The sequence below is a fragment of the Cyprinodon tularosa genome, unplaced genomic scaffold, assembly GCF_016077235.1.
Source record: "Cyprinodon tularosa strain WSP-4 unplaced genomic scaffold, ASM1607723v1 ctg506, whole genome shotgun sequence".
NCBI classification, from domain to species: Eukaryota; Metazoa; Chordata; class Actinopteri; order Cyprinodontiformes; family Cyprinodontidae; genus Cyprinodon; species Cyprinodon tularosa.
This window is the reverse complement of record NW_024039237.1, coordinates 297,674-313,684: the sequence shown is the minus strand read 5'-3', so window position 1 is coordinate 313,684 and position 16,011 is coordinate 297,674. Positions and strand designations below refer to the sequence as shown.

Genomic DNA, 16,011 nt, shown 5'->3' with positions numbered 1-16,011 from the left:
CACTGATTCTCATTCCAGCCGCTTCACACTCGGCTGTGAACCGCTCCAGTGAGAGCTGTAGATCACGCCCTGATGAAGCCAATAGAACCACATCATCTGCATATAACAGAGATGCAATTCTAAGGCCCCGTCCACACGAAGACGAACCCTGGCCTAAACGCACAAATTTTTCACCAAACCAGCCTCTCATTCATACGAAGCCGGCGTTTCGGGGGTCTGTAAACGATCGTTTTTTTATTCAGCCTTCAGAGTGGGAAGATTTCGAAACGCAGTTTTCGCGTTTCCATCTTTACGCTCTAACCGCATATTTTTTTTTACACGCATGCGTCATAGCGTCGCCTCTAAACACGCATGCGCGACCAGTATCACAACAACAATGGCGCCGTTGCTGCTAATGCTACTCACCCTGCTGTCGGGCTTACAACAGAATCTTCTTCTTCTGGAATATCTCCAGGAAGAACAGAGCAATATCGACGACATAGTTCAGCACCTGAATTTGACTTAACCACGAAAATGGACCCGCAGGGCAACCATGTATAAATATTAGCGCCCATGCCCAACATTTCGTCGCCTATTTTTGCTTTGGCACCACAGCGCCACTTACAGGCCTGGCATACATTTTGCAGCGTTTTCATGCATTCGTGTGGACGCTCACATTTATTTTACGTCTCCGTCTTTACGGCAAACGTTTTGGAAAATATCATTGTTTCGTGTTCGTTTTGACTTCGTGTGGACGGGGCCTGAGTCTACCAAAACGGATCCTCTCAACACCTTGGCTGCTCCAAGAAGTTCAGTCCATAAAGTTAAGAACAGATTCTGTGACAAAGGGCAACCTTGGCGGAGTCCAACCCTTACCGGTCAAAGGAGGATTAGTGCTCGGCTAGTGATTTATTATATTGAAATTTGGTCAACACGGTTCAATAATAACTCCCGCTTAAAGGGAATTTCTTTCAGTATTATAATGTTACCACCGTTTGCAAGAGAACTGATGCTAGACAGATGGTTATGCTAAAGTAGAACTCAGAGTTCTGTCCAGATTATTTAAACTGTTCAATGGAAACAAGGATTCAGTTTGTAAAAATAAACTCTCAATAAACTCCTTCAGTTCTGACCTAAATATTTCCATTTAGCCGTGCTGCATAGAGGAGCAGCAGAACTTCTCCACTGAGTTTGAAGGATGATGATGATGTAATGATAGAAAAGTGGAGCTAAACGCTTGCAAGACATGCTAGCAATTAGCACTGTAGATGGGGAAGGCTCTTGTGAGGTAATACACTAGTAAACATCACCAGTAATGGTTTCTCCCAGCACTGATAGCTGGATTACACTAAAAACAGAGTGAAATGTAAATTTTATGCAAGTAAAGTGGCAAAGAGTCTGTCAGAGAGTCATACCTTGTCTATTAATGATAGCTCTACTAGGGTTGTCAAAAGTATCGATACTCAAAAAGGTATCGATACTGAAACGTTGTATCCGGATACAATACTCAATTTCAAAAGTATCGATACAGCCATCTAAAGTGCAGAATAATGGAAAATGCACTTTCTGAACACTGTGATTGAATAATTCTGTGCATTTTTCAGTTTCAGACTGAAAAACATCTGCAAAGCATAGCCAAGTATGTTTTTTATCAAGCTTGCTTAATATTGTGCACAGCATACAACCTCAAAATATTATTCTTATTGTTTTTTTATTTATTTATTGTATTATTTTTAGTAATGAAAATATTTCTGTTGAATTTTAGAGTCTTTGTTTTTATTCTTGTGGTATCAAAAAGGGTATCGAGTATCGAATACTTTACTTAGTATCGGTATCGAGTTGAAAAGTTTAGTATCGTTACAACACTAAGCTCTACTGGAAAGCTTTTTATTCAGTAAACTAACAGGTTTCTGTTTTGTATCCTTTAATAATGAGTACTTTTTTTACTTACTTTTTTTTACTTTTTTTAATTTTTTTTTTTTTTTTTTTCTATTAAAAATCGAACAGAGAAATATTCAACACATTGATGTCACTGGCGTGGAGCTGAGCTTTTACTGGTTGGAATAGGAGGGCGGAAAAGGAAGTCAACAACTGTAAGCATGATTGATGGTGATTGGCTTCCTGCTGTTCCAGCCCGCCCCCATTGTCCTGTAACTGGTCAAACGAGGTGTCAATCAAGCCAGGACTTCCTGTTTGAACCGGCGGTGGCATCAAATGCGTTTTTTTCCAGCATCGTGAGTGAAAAAAGCAAAATGTGGTGCCGTTTTTTCCTGAAGATGAGAGTTATCCTGCAGTATTCATGCCTGTGTGGATTTTATACGACGTTTGGAGCCATCATTTTACTGGATTATTTTTTTTCTGGCTGTTTCGACCAGAAAGAGACCAAACTTGGAGGGAAATATTGGAGTTTTCTCCTTAGAACAAGTAAAAGGTAAAATATGAAATGTTTTTATTTTGTGTATCTCTCACGTTTCTCTCGGAAAAAAACGGTCGCAGTATTTGTCGCCGTTCAGCATGCTTGGTTTTATTGGAAAGAGGAAAACGAGAGCTTTCTGTAGACGTGTGGACCTGCTATGTGGACGGTGAAATACTCATATGCACATGAGCTGAAAGTTCAAAAGCCCCCCCTGGGTCGGGGGCGGGTTGTTTGTATTAAAGAAGACTTTTTACGAATATAAACCAGGTGAAACTAAAACATTTCCACTTTAATAGTTCTGGATAGAGCAGACTGACAGAAGAAATATTTTTTTACGTTAAAGGCAAAATGCTTATATATTTATTTAGCATTTTGTTATAATTCCTGCTCTAAGTGAGTCGCTCTGTCAGCTGAAGGCATGATTTATAGTCTCTATACTCCAGTTAACGATTAGTCCATTACTAAATTAGTTAACGATTATTTCAATAATCGATTATTTCAATTATAAATTTACTGTCTGAAAAGCTGTACTAAATTAAATGTTTTGTTTTGTATACACCCTGTGTATACAAAATGACAGTAAAAGTTTCCAAGTCTAAAGATTAATCCTATTAATTGTTTCAGCCCCAGTCAGCATTTAACACATCTCACACAATAAATGCTTAAAATTTAAAGAGGTACTCTTGTTCGTTAATCGAGTAAATACAAAAAAAAATAAAGTACAGCCCTTCATGTTATGAAATATCATCTTGATAAAAGAGGACCGCTTCTTATTAAACGTTAATCGATGAAAAAGGTCAGTTAAGTAATTCATTCATTATTCAATAAGTTCGAGGTCCAAACCCCATCAATACTTAATCTCTGGGTCATTTGAAACTTTTCTTTTATTGACACTTCAGGTTAGATTAATTGATTTAGACCTGTATGTATATTATTGGTGACTGAAATCAATCTCTAACGTTCTGCTCTCTCTGCTTTTTCTCATAGTAGCTTCATCTGGTCTGTTCCTGTTTGGCTGTGACTCCATCCTGGAGAGAAATATCAGCTGTGCTGCTTCCATCAACAATTTTGTTTATAGATGCTGGAGATCCGCCTGTTTTCCAGTGTAGTCCTGTTTCTCTGACTGTGAATAACTGGATGTGCTCTCTTCATCCTCTGACATGGGAGCTGGCTCGGAGCTCGTCTGCCTGGCTGTGTGTTTCCTGGACAGGGGCCGCATTTTACAGCTGCCTTTTGTATCTATGCTTCTTTTTCTATGTCTGTTTCTGTCTCCTTGAACCCCAGTCATACAGTGACATCACAGCTCACGATGTCTATACAGCACGGCGCTCTGATGCGATCTACCTGCTCACACTCAACGTCTAAAAACCAGGTGGGACTCAGCTCCGCAGTGAGATGGCGCTACTCAGACCATCTGGGAGCCAAACCAGTAGAAGAGGAATATGAAGCTCACTAGAGTGAAACACGCTGCCTTGGCTATTTGGGCAATTTTGTGCTGAAAGTCCTAAAAAGAAAAGACGTGGACGTATTTGGACAAAAACATGGCTGAGCAAACTTGGCTACTACGGTCTGTCAGTTTTATAGAAAGAACTCCATTTCACTCATTGGACCCCCGCCATGCTTCTGAGTTTTCACCTGAGAGGAAGAAGAAGAATCCTTGTTTGCCCACTGAGCTATTTGCCTACGAGGGCTGGGAGAAAATCAAACACGTACGACCCATGATCAGGCGGAAATTCGCACAGTGTACAGGTGCTGGTCATAAAATTAGAATATCATGAAAAAGTAGATTGATTTCAGTAATTCCATTTAAAAAGTGAAACTTGTATATTATATTCATACATTACATACAAACTCATATATTTCAGATGTTTATTTTGTTTAATTTTGATGATTACAAATGACAACAAATGAAAATCTCAAATTCATCATATCAGAAAATTTGAATATTGTGAAAAGGTTCAAAATTGATGGCCCCTGGTGCCACACTCTAATCAGCTAATTAACTCAAACCACCTGCAAAAGCCTTTAAATGGTCTTTCAGTCTAGTTCTATAGGCTACACAATCATGGGGAAGACTGCTGACTTGACAGTTGTCCAAAAGACGACCATCGACACCTTGCACAAGGAGGGCAAGACACAAAAGGTCATCGCTAAAGAGGCTGGCTGTTCACAGAGCTCAGTGTCCAAGCACATTAATAGAGAGGCGAAGGGAAGGAAAAGATGTGGTCGAAAAAAGTGTACAAGCAAGAGAGATAACCGCACCCTGGAGAGGATTGTGAAACAAAACCCCTTCAAAAATGTGGGGGAGATTCACAAAGAGTGGACTGCAGCTGGAGTGAGTGCTTCAAGAACCACCACACACAGACGTATGAAAGACATGGGTTTCTGCTGTCGCATTCCTTGTGTCAAGCCACTCTTGAACCACAGACAGCGTCAGAAGCGTCTTGCCTGGGCTAAAGAGAAACAGGACTGGACTGCTGGTGAGTGGTCCAAAGTCATGTTCTCTGATGAAAGTAAATTTTGCATTTCCTTTGGAAATCAAGGTCCCAGAGTCTGGAGGAAAAGAAGAGAGGCACTTCATCCACGTTGCTTGAAGTCCAGTGTAAAGTTTCCACAGTCAGTGATGGTTTGGGGTGCCATGTCATCTGCTGGTGTTGGTCCATTGTGTTTTCTGAGGTCCAGGGTCAACGCAGCCACATACCAGGAAGTTTTAGAGCACTTCATGCTTCCTGCAGCTGACCAACTTTTTGGAGATGCAGATTTCATTTTCCAACAGGACTTGGCACCTGCACACAGTGCCAAAGCTACCAGTACCTGGTTGAAGGACCATGGTATCCCTGTTCTTAATTGGCCAGCAAACTCTCCTGACCTTAACCCCATAGAAAATCTATGGGGTATTGTGAAGAAGAAGATGCAATACACCAGACCCAACAATTCAGAAGAGCTAAAAGCCACTATTAGAGCAACCTGGGCTATCATAACACCTGAGCAGTGCCACAGACTGATCGACTCCATGCCACGCCGCATTGCTGCAGTAATACAGGCCAAAGGAGGCCCAACTAAATACTGAGTGCTGTACATGCTCATACTTTTCATGTTCATACTTTTCAGTTGGCCAACATTTCTATAAATCCTTTGTTTTTATTGGTCTTCAGTAATATTCTAATTTTCTGATATGATGAATTTGAGATTTTCATTTGTTGTCATTTGTAATCATCAAAATTAAACAAAATAAACATCTGAAATATATGAGTTTGTATGTAATGTATGAATATAATATACAAGTTTCACTTTTTAAATGGAATTACTGAAATCAATCTACTTTTTCATGATATTCTAATTTTATGACCAGCACCTGTATGTCTGTCTTTGAAAGGGAGTTTTCCTCTCCACTGTCGCTACAAGCATGCTTAGTGTGAGAGATTGCTGAAGAGGCAATGAGTCGATGCAATCAGCTGGTTTTCCTTAGATAGAAATCTGACTGGATGATCTGGTGAACTGTCAAGTGCCTTGAGATGGGGGGGGGGTCAGTGACGTGACAGTTTTTTCCAGGGTGAAATGTCATTAGTAAAGTGCTGTCAAATGTAGAAGCTTGGGAAATGATGCATTAGTTGTTATTGCTCAGCTCTTCTGTTGCCGGATCAGAACCTCCTCAGCGGGGCTTCACTGTGACCGCAGCCCGCAGGGCGGTTCGGCGGAGCCGCCGCGGCCCGGTTTATGTCACTGACTAGCAGCTTATGTCAGACACACCGATGTGATGTTTGAGTCCAGCGACAACAAGGAGGGGGTGGGGTGACAAGAAACTGAAGCAACAAGAAGAGCCCGACCAATGATGTCATGGGGTACGGATAACCGAATACCGACCACGCCAGACTTCACCTAAAAAATCAGCCATTTAATATCATCAGCAGCAGCATTTGCTTCTTCTGTGGTCGCGGGAAAAAGAGGATGTACGCGGTTAAAACAGGACGTTCCCTATGTAGAAACAAGCCGAACATACAGGCTGGTTCACAGGAGAAGGTCCAGCTATAGATTTCGGTGCCATCCATAACGAACCGTCCGGAACCAGCACAAAAACACTAGACCCACAGGTTTTCAATGGAATTCGGTGTGGGATGGTTTAATATGATCTGTTTCGCTGAAATCTCAGCTTTAGCTGCACATTAAGTCACATTTAACGCTTCACCCGCACACCGGGTCGGCCCACATCTAGAAACTCACCGGTACCGGAGCAGGAGAGACGTGCCCCCGCCGTGCCAGGCGCCACACAGCCCGAGGGAGATCCACAGCTTCACCACCGAGGTGAGGTTTCAGCTGAGGCTGGGGTGCTGAGAACCGCTGCTGACTGGTGACAGGCTGACTGGAATTACATCGAACTTCCGTCTCACACCTTCAAAATAAAGCACTCTTTGTTTTAAACTACACTACAATTAATAAAGTTCGCTCGAGTCAAAGGGGCAGGAAGATAATCACTAATGAATCGGAACCAAAGCAGCATAGCGGAGGTGGATTCGCTTTCACTACGCAAGCAACGTTGCTGCAACTTCTTTTATTTTGAAAAACTAAAATGTTTTACTTCCGGCATTGAGGCTAACCGAACAGCTGTGAGGTTTTTAGTCAGGATTGTCAAGCATGGCCATTTTTTTCCTTTATCTAATTATTACTGTTTAAATTCACATTTGAAATAATGAAACGGCTTAAATAATTTTCAAAATAAAATGTCTGGAATAGTTCTTTTTGTTAAGTAGAAGCCTCAGAAATACGTATATGTCATAATCTCACAACTAAAATATAAAACATTCCAACCATTAAACCATTTTAATGAGTCAAGAAATCCTATATAAAGAGAAAAAATGTTTAAATATCAATCTCAATATCTAGAGCTTAATCGTTTAGAAAAACCTACAAGAAGCTGAAGATGAAAGAAAATACAATTGGATCCAGAGATCTGGAGGATGAAAGCAGAGAAACAGTTTTAAACAGGAGGTTCTCATCTGCTGCTGAGGTCTGCTGGAGAGCATGCAGTCCTCTGCAGAGATCGCACCCCAATGGCACAGCAATGACATGGATGCATTTTAGGATTATCAGCTAATAAGCTGTATATTATATTCACTACATATCCAGCTGTAAATTTAGTTCATAACACTAGTGATCTATATATTATATTCATTATTTATAATAGTATTCATCTCTATACTCAATCAGTAGATCCCATGTCCTGTATTTATGGAACCATTATTTATCCTGCACTTGCTGCTATTGCACTTCTGGTTAGACCTAAACTGCATTTGGTTGCCTTGTACCTGTAGCTGTGTAATGACAATAAAGTTGAATCTAATCTAATCTAATGCTAAACCTGTTCATATGGTGAACTGTATTTGTGAAAGGAGAAATCACAGCTGAATGAATAAAAGTAAAAATCAATGGTGTGTTTAGAGTCAGGAACCAAAGAGGAAGCAGACTGACTAGAGCTGGAAGATTAAAAATAGTTTCAGTGTCGGAGCCTGTAATCCCAGCCACAGGCCACTTCCAGTTCACAGAGCTGTCTGCTGGTCTGAGACACACCGAAGGCTTAAGGTCTCCTTCAAAATGTGAAAGTCGAAACATAACTGGCTGAAATCGCAGCTTTAAAAAGCTAAACCAGATTCCTTTGGCAGAGATGTCAGTTATAAAACACACTGGGACAGAACCAGTGGACCTGGTGGAAGCATGGATGTTCTCCTGGATAACAGCGTCTCTAAAGGTACGATTCTTCCTCCATCCACCCTCCCACCATCAGCCAGCTTCCTGCCACCTCCATGGCAGCTCAGGTCAAGACTCCCGTCTCCCTCCAGAACCTCTCTGCTGCAGAAAAACATCCCCACAGCATGACGCTGCCCCCGCCATGCTTCACAGCAGGGGGTAGCTTTAGCCAGGTTTCCCCCCCCCCAGAAATTAGGTTTGGATTTCAGATCAGATAATTCTGTTCGGTTTTATCAGACCACAGAGTTCTGTTTCTCCATCTCCAAGCGGCCAGAACCATCTGCTAATAAACTGAACTGCCTCATAAATAAGGTTGGATCTGGCTTTAAAAAGAAGACATTCCAGAACAGTCTGATTAAACCAGCTCAGCCTTCGGACTGGGAAAAAACGACATTCCTGTTCTTGGGAACTTTTTTGACAGTCTGTGTGGTCAAACAGTGGGTCGTGTAGGAAAGTTCCCCACTGAGTGAAATGACCTGGAAGTACATGAGTGTCACAGGGAGGACAGAAGCTCTTTGGATGCTTTAAATGTCACAGTGAGGAGCTTCAGGGCTGCCTTTGTTATCTCCTGTCTGGCTCTGGAAACACTGGAGCATCTTTAAATGGAAGGAAACAGTTCAGTCCCTCCGGTAGTCAGAGCTGAACTGTTTTCTTCTTCAATGAGGCTGTCTTTAGGTTTTTTTTTTAAACAGGAAATAGAAAAAAGCAAAGAGAGCAGATGAGAGAAACTAGAAAAAAATCATTCAGATAGACGGATAAAAATGTGCAATGTCTGAATGGAAACTTAAAAACAAGGCAATCTAGAAATAAGGTTTTTTTTTCTTTACAGTAATAGACGTTTTTTAAATCTGTCTTTCAGATTAAATTTACCAAATGCAATCTTTTCAAACTGTGTTTCAAGGATCACATTATCCTCATTTCAAGCCCCGAACCAAAAAAAAAATGTTGCTGGTGTTTGTACTTAAACTTTGAACAGGTGTAAAAAAAAATAATGCTTGTGAATTTTGTTTAATTCTACAATGACAAAACTTATAATGTAAGTCTCCCTGCAACTTCAAATTCACACTTACAAAGCACAAATAGTTTTGATTTAATATTACCTCCATACCCGCCCCTCGAAGGGAAGAGAATGTAATCTGGAAAATGTAATTTGAAAATAAGGCAATTGGTAAAACTCAACCTGAAAACAGAAAATCTTCAAAATGTGAAACCTGTGAAACTTTTTTTTTTTACATTCTAGGTAATAACTAGAAAGGCAAAAAAAATTTAATTAAATTAAAATCAAAGAAAACTGCATCAGGTTGATCAGAGTCACGTCTGATAGTTCGCATATAGGGAGAGATATCGGCTCCAACATGGAGGAAAGAAGGAGCAGTGGGACTAATTAGCAAAGATGCAAGAATAACTGGAGACAATTGGCTGGAATCTCTGTCAACATTTAAAGTTCATTTTCAGTTGTAGGGAAATCATATTTAAATGTCAAATAATTCTGGCTTAAACATGTATATAAATGTTCTCTTTATCAAACGATATTTTCCCAAAACTTAGAAAATTTCTGTTTAAAAACAATCCTGTCTTAAAATCTGTTTTTTTCGTTATCTTCTACGAGAGGCCGGTAATTTTCATCATAGATATACCTCAACTATGAGAGACAAAATGAGAAAAAAAATCCAGAAAATCACATTGTCTGATTTTTAAAGAATTTATTTGCAAAATATGGTGGAAAATATGTATTTGGTCAGTTACAAACAAGCAAGATTTCTGGCTCTCACAGACCTGTAACTTCTTCTGTAAGAGGCTCCTCTGTCCTCCACTCGTTACCTTCATTAATGGCACCTGTTTGAACCCGTTATCATTATAAAAGACACCTGTCCACAACCTCAAACAGTCACACTCTAAACTCCACCATGGCCAAAACTAGAGAGCTGTCAAAGGACACCCGAAACTAAATTATAGACCTGCACCAGGCTGGGAAGTCTGAATCTGCAATAGGTAAACAGCTTGGTGTGAAGAAATCAACTGTGGGATCAATTATTAGAAAATGGAAAACATACAAGACCACTGATAATCTTCCTCGATCTGGGGCTCCACGCAAGATCTCACCCCGTGGGGTCAAAATGATCACAAGAACGGTGAGTAAAAATCCCAGAACCACACGGGGGGACCTAGTGAATGACCTGCAGAGAGCTGGGACCAAAGTAACAAAGGCTACCATCAGTAACGCACTACGCCGCCAGGGACTCAAATCCTGCAGTGCCAGACGTGTCCCCCTGCTTAAGCCAGTACATGTCAAGGCCCGTCTCAAGTTTGCTAGAGAGCATTTGGATGATCCAGACGATGACTGGGAGAATATCATATGGTCAGATGAAACCAAAATAGAACTTTTTGGTAAAAACTCTACTCGTCGTGTTTGGAGGAGAGAGAATGCTGAGTTGCATCCAAAGAACACCATACCTACAGTGAAGCATGGGGGTGGAAACATCATGCTTTGGGGCTGTTTTTCTGCTAAGGGACCAGGACGACTGATCCGTGTGAAGGAAAGAATGAATGGGGCCATGTATCGTCAAATTTTGAGTGAAAACCTCCTTCCATCAGCAAGGGCATTGAAGATGAAACGTGGCTGGGTCTTTCAGCATGACAATGATCCCAAACACACCGCCCGGGTAACGAAGGGGTGGCTTCGTAAGAAGCATTTCAAGGTCCTGGAGTGGCCTAGCCAGTCTCCAGATCTCAATCCCATAGAAAATCTTCACTGCTCTAGAAGAGATCTGCATGGAGGAATGGGCCAAAATACCAGCAACAGTGTGTGAAAACCTTGTGAAGACTAACAGAAAACGTTTGATCTCTGTCATTGCCAACAAAGGTTATATAACAAAGTATTTAGATGAACTTTTTTTATTGACCAAATACTTATTTTCCACCATATTTTGCAAATAAATTCTTTAAAAATCAGACAATGTGATTTTCTGGATTTTTTTTTTTTCTCATTTTGTCTCTCATAGTTGAGGTATATCTATGATGAAAATTACCGGCCTCTCTCATCTTTTTAAGTGGGAGAACTTGCACTATTGGTGACTGACTAAATACTTTTTTGCCCCACTGTATATGCAACGGTTGAAATAAGAAACCAGAATCCTTTCCTTTCCCATTGAGTTGCGTCCCAGTGTTCACGGGGATGGACGTCTGTGTCTTCGGCAGGCGTAGAGCTAACAGAACTGGCAGCGTTGCGAGGCAAGGGCTCAAACATGTACGGCTGGAAGCCTTCTACACCAAACCAAGCTTCTGCCGCCCTGGCGTCCTCTTCCACAACATCTTCGTCCCCGCTTTCCTCCTCTAAATAAAAAATGGATGACGGAGGAGACTCATCCACGACCTCCGACACTAAACTCTCCTCCTCTTGCATGTTTCCTCTGTCCATAGCGTTCCTTGACAGCGTCGTTTCTAAGTCACCAATTTAGTGCTACTTGGTCCCAATGGAATTTCCCATTGGGAACCTGCTAGCACTAAGATGCTAACTGGTTAGCAAGATGCTTCCAACAAACTGGCCACAACCAAACTTGCTTGCAAACCTTCCGCCACAACAATCCCGCTTCCCTGCAAATTTAATAGAAACTATTTTGAGAGGAGGAGCTAGTTTAAAACACCAGCTGGAATTTGTAAAAAAGGATCAAAAACAGAAGGTAATTTGAATTTTTGCAATAAACATGAAATGAATAAAATCTCGTCTTGCTGCTTTGAACCTAAAATGATGATGAAGGTTCATGAGACAGAAGCTGTTCAGATCAGGCTTCTCCAACATGAAGTCCTGACACTAGATCCTTAAATAAGTTCATATTCTTATTACTACAGTGAGGCTTCATTTGAATCATTCTGCTTTTTTTTACCTTTTATGTTTTGGTTTTTCTTTCTGGAACTCAAACACAGATTCGAGCTCATTTCATTACGTTTGGTGTTTCAGATAATCGGCATTGATCAAAGCCTCCTTCATCTGGATGCAGCAGAGGAATGCTTAAATGCTACGTTTCTAAACAACGGAAGGCTTTCATTACCGGTCCAGGAAGCGGGGCAGCGGCGGGCCTGTGTGCTATACTTATCCCCTGGTGGCAGGCAGCGTCAGCGCCCAAATAACAAGATGTGCTGACAGTTGGATGGTAGGGGCTGAGATGAAGCTATGCTTACAGCTGTGGAGGAACGCCACACAAACACCCCCCCACCCCACACACACATAGACTTAGCCTGGAGACACAGAGGAATGAGACGCTCATAAAACATGCATGGTGTGAACTGCAGCTCCAGGTCCCAGCTGGGCACCCGTCCCAGTCCCGCTCCGAGCGTCAGCGGCTTCTGACTTTTATAGACTCCCCCCTAACAAACCCAGCTCTGTCACAGAGCGAGGAAATCAACAACGGCTGATATTTTCATTCTGGAAGCATAAAACAGCCTTTTTTTCTGGGTTTGAGGATGAAGCCTGAGCTGCCAGTGTTTTACTTCTGTTTAAGCTTAGATTGAATTAAAACCATCTTGGCTTCAGGAAGTAAAAAATATTACAACAGCAGGATACGATCAGTGGGGATAAATGAACCTGAATGTATTGCATGACTTATTGCTGATCGTGGGGATGCTCTGACCCACCGACACACCGACGGCTGCAGCGGTTTGCTGGGGAGCATGCAGCCCTCTGCTTCCTCCCCCTCAGCCACCCCCCCACAGAGGACCAGCTGATAGGGGAAGGCTCCTCTATCCACCAGAGGCTGTCCCGCTCTGAGCACGCTCAGCAGAAAACCATCAGCAGGAATGTGCAGACAGTAGAAGTGAGATACCTGTTCTATGACGTTAATTAGAAGGAAAAAGTAGGAAACAGATGGTGACTTCTGCTGTGAGCAGGAGGGGGGGGGGGGGGGGGGGGATTTAACATTAGGCAATCAAAATGCTGATAATATTAAGTGTGTCTCAGCCCCCCCCCTTCAGTGTCCACCATATTGGATCAGTCCATTTGCTGCACATGTTCAGAAAGGTCCAAACAGACAGCAGCAAACCATTTGAAAACAAATCATGCAAAGAGCAGTGTTGCCAACTTAGCGCTTTAGTCGCTATATTTAGCCACTTTTCAGACCCCTCTAGCACTTTGATTTCTAAAAAGCTCCTAGTGCCAAATCTAGAGACTTTTTTCTGCTACTGGAGACTTTGGAGACAACATCTAAAAGCAGCGAACTCTGCTCTCCAGAGCGAGTAGATTGGTAACCCCGCCTCCTGCTCTCCTCTATCTTGTCTGCTGTCATGATTCATGCAGCTATTATTTCATCCAAATGAAAAATGGAGAACAGATAAGCAGATCATGGCTTGTCTACAGTGAAAAGAAGGACTGGGTTATTTACTTTGGCCTTTTTGGAAACACAGGAAGGAGCAATCAGCTAAGTGAGCTTAGTGCTTGGAAAAAATCTTTAATTCCTTTAGAGACAGCATGAAAAGTCAGCTGAGTACAAAACATAGAGAGGAAAACAAGAAGAAAAGGGACAAGAGGAGAGGGACACAACCTAGAACAGATAATGGATGTCTGTTCTATTAACATTTCTCTATCTGGAGAATGGGGCTGTTTTATGTCTTCTCCATTCAGAGGGCCCCTGCCTGTCTTTGCCTAGGGCCGCACATTTCCTAAATCCGCCCCTGACTGTGAGTCCTTACCTGAACACAGAGCATAGCTCCCGCTGCGAGCAGCTCCTCCATGAGGCATCATGCTCTTCATCCTGAAGGCCTCCTCTGGGTGGTTGAAGCGGAAGAAGGCCGACTGTCCCAAACACAGCATGCAGCCTAGAAAAGAAAACAACGAAATTCAATCATATATTGGGGGGGAAAGGTAGGACCATTCTCAGGGCCCTTGTTCTGAGGAGGGGCCCCAAAGAAGAACAAAGATTAGTCCTGCTATAATTTTCAAATATAAAAAGAATATTTCAGCAGTAAAATAAATAATCTTCATGTTCTCATTCATTTTTTAGCAGTAAACAGTGAAACAAAGCATGAAATATAGTGACTACCATTTGTCACTGGCAGTTCGCTCGTATTGGGGCTTAAATGCCACGCCCGCATCATTTCACATAGTGACAACGAATGAAATTAACAGGAAAATGTGTAAATAAGCGGCAGTGTGGTTAACCTCTTAACATCCACCTCATTTTGGGTAATCCTCGCCCATTTTGCATAACCAAATGGAAAAGCAAATAACATAGGAACTGTAAGCCCAAATTACATCTGCAATACATTATTTGAAAACTAACACCCTCTAGTTTTCTAATATATAATAAAATTAAGTGAGTAGAACACAGACCAACCTGCATCAGTTCAAACATGACTCAAAGTTGCTGTTCTTTTTATTCTCGGAAATGATTTGTCTTTTTTGAACATACCGTGACCCGGTTTTTCCCCCCTCTTGTTTTTTTTTCAGAAAGGTTTAACTGAATAGTTCAAATTAACCATAGATTATTAACATGTTGAGTAAAATAAGAACTGCTGGATACAACTACTTAGTTATTCTTCCTGAGTGTCGGAGGGGAATTACATCATTAATGATGCCGCCCAGCTGGGTGCGTCTGAAACGGAGCACGGTTGCAAGTTTTTTATTATTTTGTTGTATTTAGTTTTCAAGAAAAAATAACCAGGATTAATCCAGCATTTATTGAGCCTAGTGTGTCTGTAAATAACACAGAGGTCAAACGACTAAGCCAGAAATCTCACAGAGCGGAGAATTTACAACAGCAAAACCAGGCCCAATCTCAGTGTCTGAACACATCTGCTGCGTTTTATTGTTCTGATCTAATCTAAAAGTGCAGAGATTGAATAAACAAGATAAAATGTGACGTTTCTCTTTAGGGAGCTTTAAACATCAACCCCTTAGCTGCTTCCTAAGCATGCAGAGGAAAACCTCTGATGCTTTACTCAAACGTAAAATTATTGCCAAACATTAAAAAAAAACTTCAGTTCATGATTAAAAAATGAGATGTTAGGAGCTAAGATCCAAACTGAGACCCAAAGATAAACCTGGTCCCATTCTTTAAATTGGTCATGTTTACCATCTGCCTTTTTTCCGCTAATCTATCGTTCTTCTCATTGATAATTCAGTTTTATTTTAGACTACACTGCAAAAATGTAAATACATTTCTTCTGAAATAAGTGGATTTTCCCTTAATTTGAGCCAAGTAAGACAATAAGCCAATGGAATACGATCATTTGAAATGCATCATATCTACATTTTACGGAGGAAATACTCATTCCACTGGCAGACCTGCTTAAAATGAGCAAAAATGTATTTATTTTAAGATATTTCTACTTGTTGCTTGGATAAGTTTTGCAGTAAAGTATTAATGTTTATTACTCAAGTAAAAGAATAAATCCTACTATGTAAAAACAAATTTAGTAGAAGTTTGAATATCAACTTAAGCTTTTTACTACAGTAAAAATGTAAAAGTACTTAAAGTATTAAAGTACAAGTAATGCAGGAAAAACTATTAAGGACAGAAGCTTTACTGCATTTTTCTACAATTCTGCATGATAACTTTCTTACCTTAGTTTTATAATTAATGGTAACAGTGTCAAATTTAACTTTGCCTCATATTGAAAAACTATTTCTTTTGGTCTGTGGTGAGCAACAAGTTGGGGCAGCACCAAGTCCAACCACCAAGAAATCAATTGTCTGCATGAAACAAATTATTTTGATGTTTTTATTTTTTTTTAAATACCAACAGGCCAGAATGAAAATTAGCTTAAAAGAAACAAACTAACAAGTCAATTTTTAAAACATAAAAAGTTGTCTAAATAATTACTAAAATATAGATAGCCAATATTTTAAGTATTTGTACTTCGTTACTTGACACCTCTGAGTG

The 16,011-nt window shown here is 40.8% G+C and overlaps 1 protein-coding gene across 1 annotated transcript in view; it reads right to left on the bottom strand.

The window, feature by feature from the left end:
• LOC119795254 (pleckstrin homology-like domain family B member 1) overlaps nucleotides 1-16,011 on the bottom strand; it is a 117,288-nt gene that overhangs the window by 47,676 nt on the left and 53,601 nt on the right. The window contains 1 exon segment of the mRNA XM_038303148.1: nucleotides 13,820-13,945. Coding sequence (XP_038159076.1) covers nucleotides 13,820-13,945 — 126 coding nt within the window.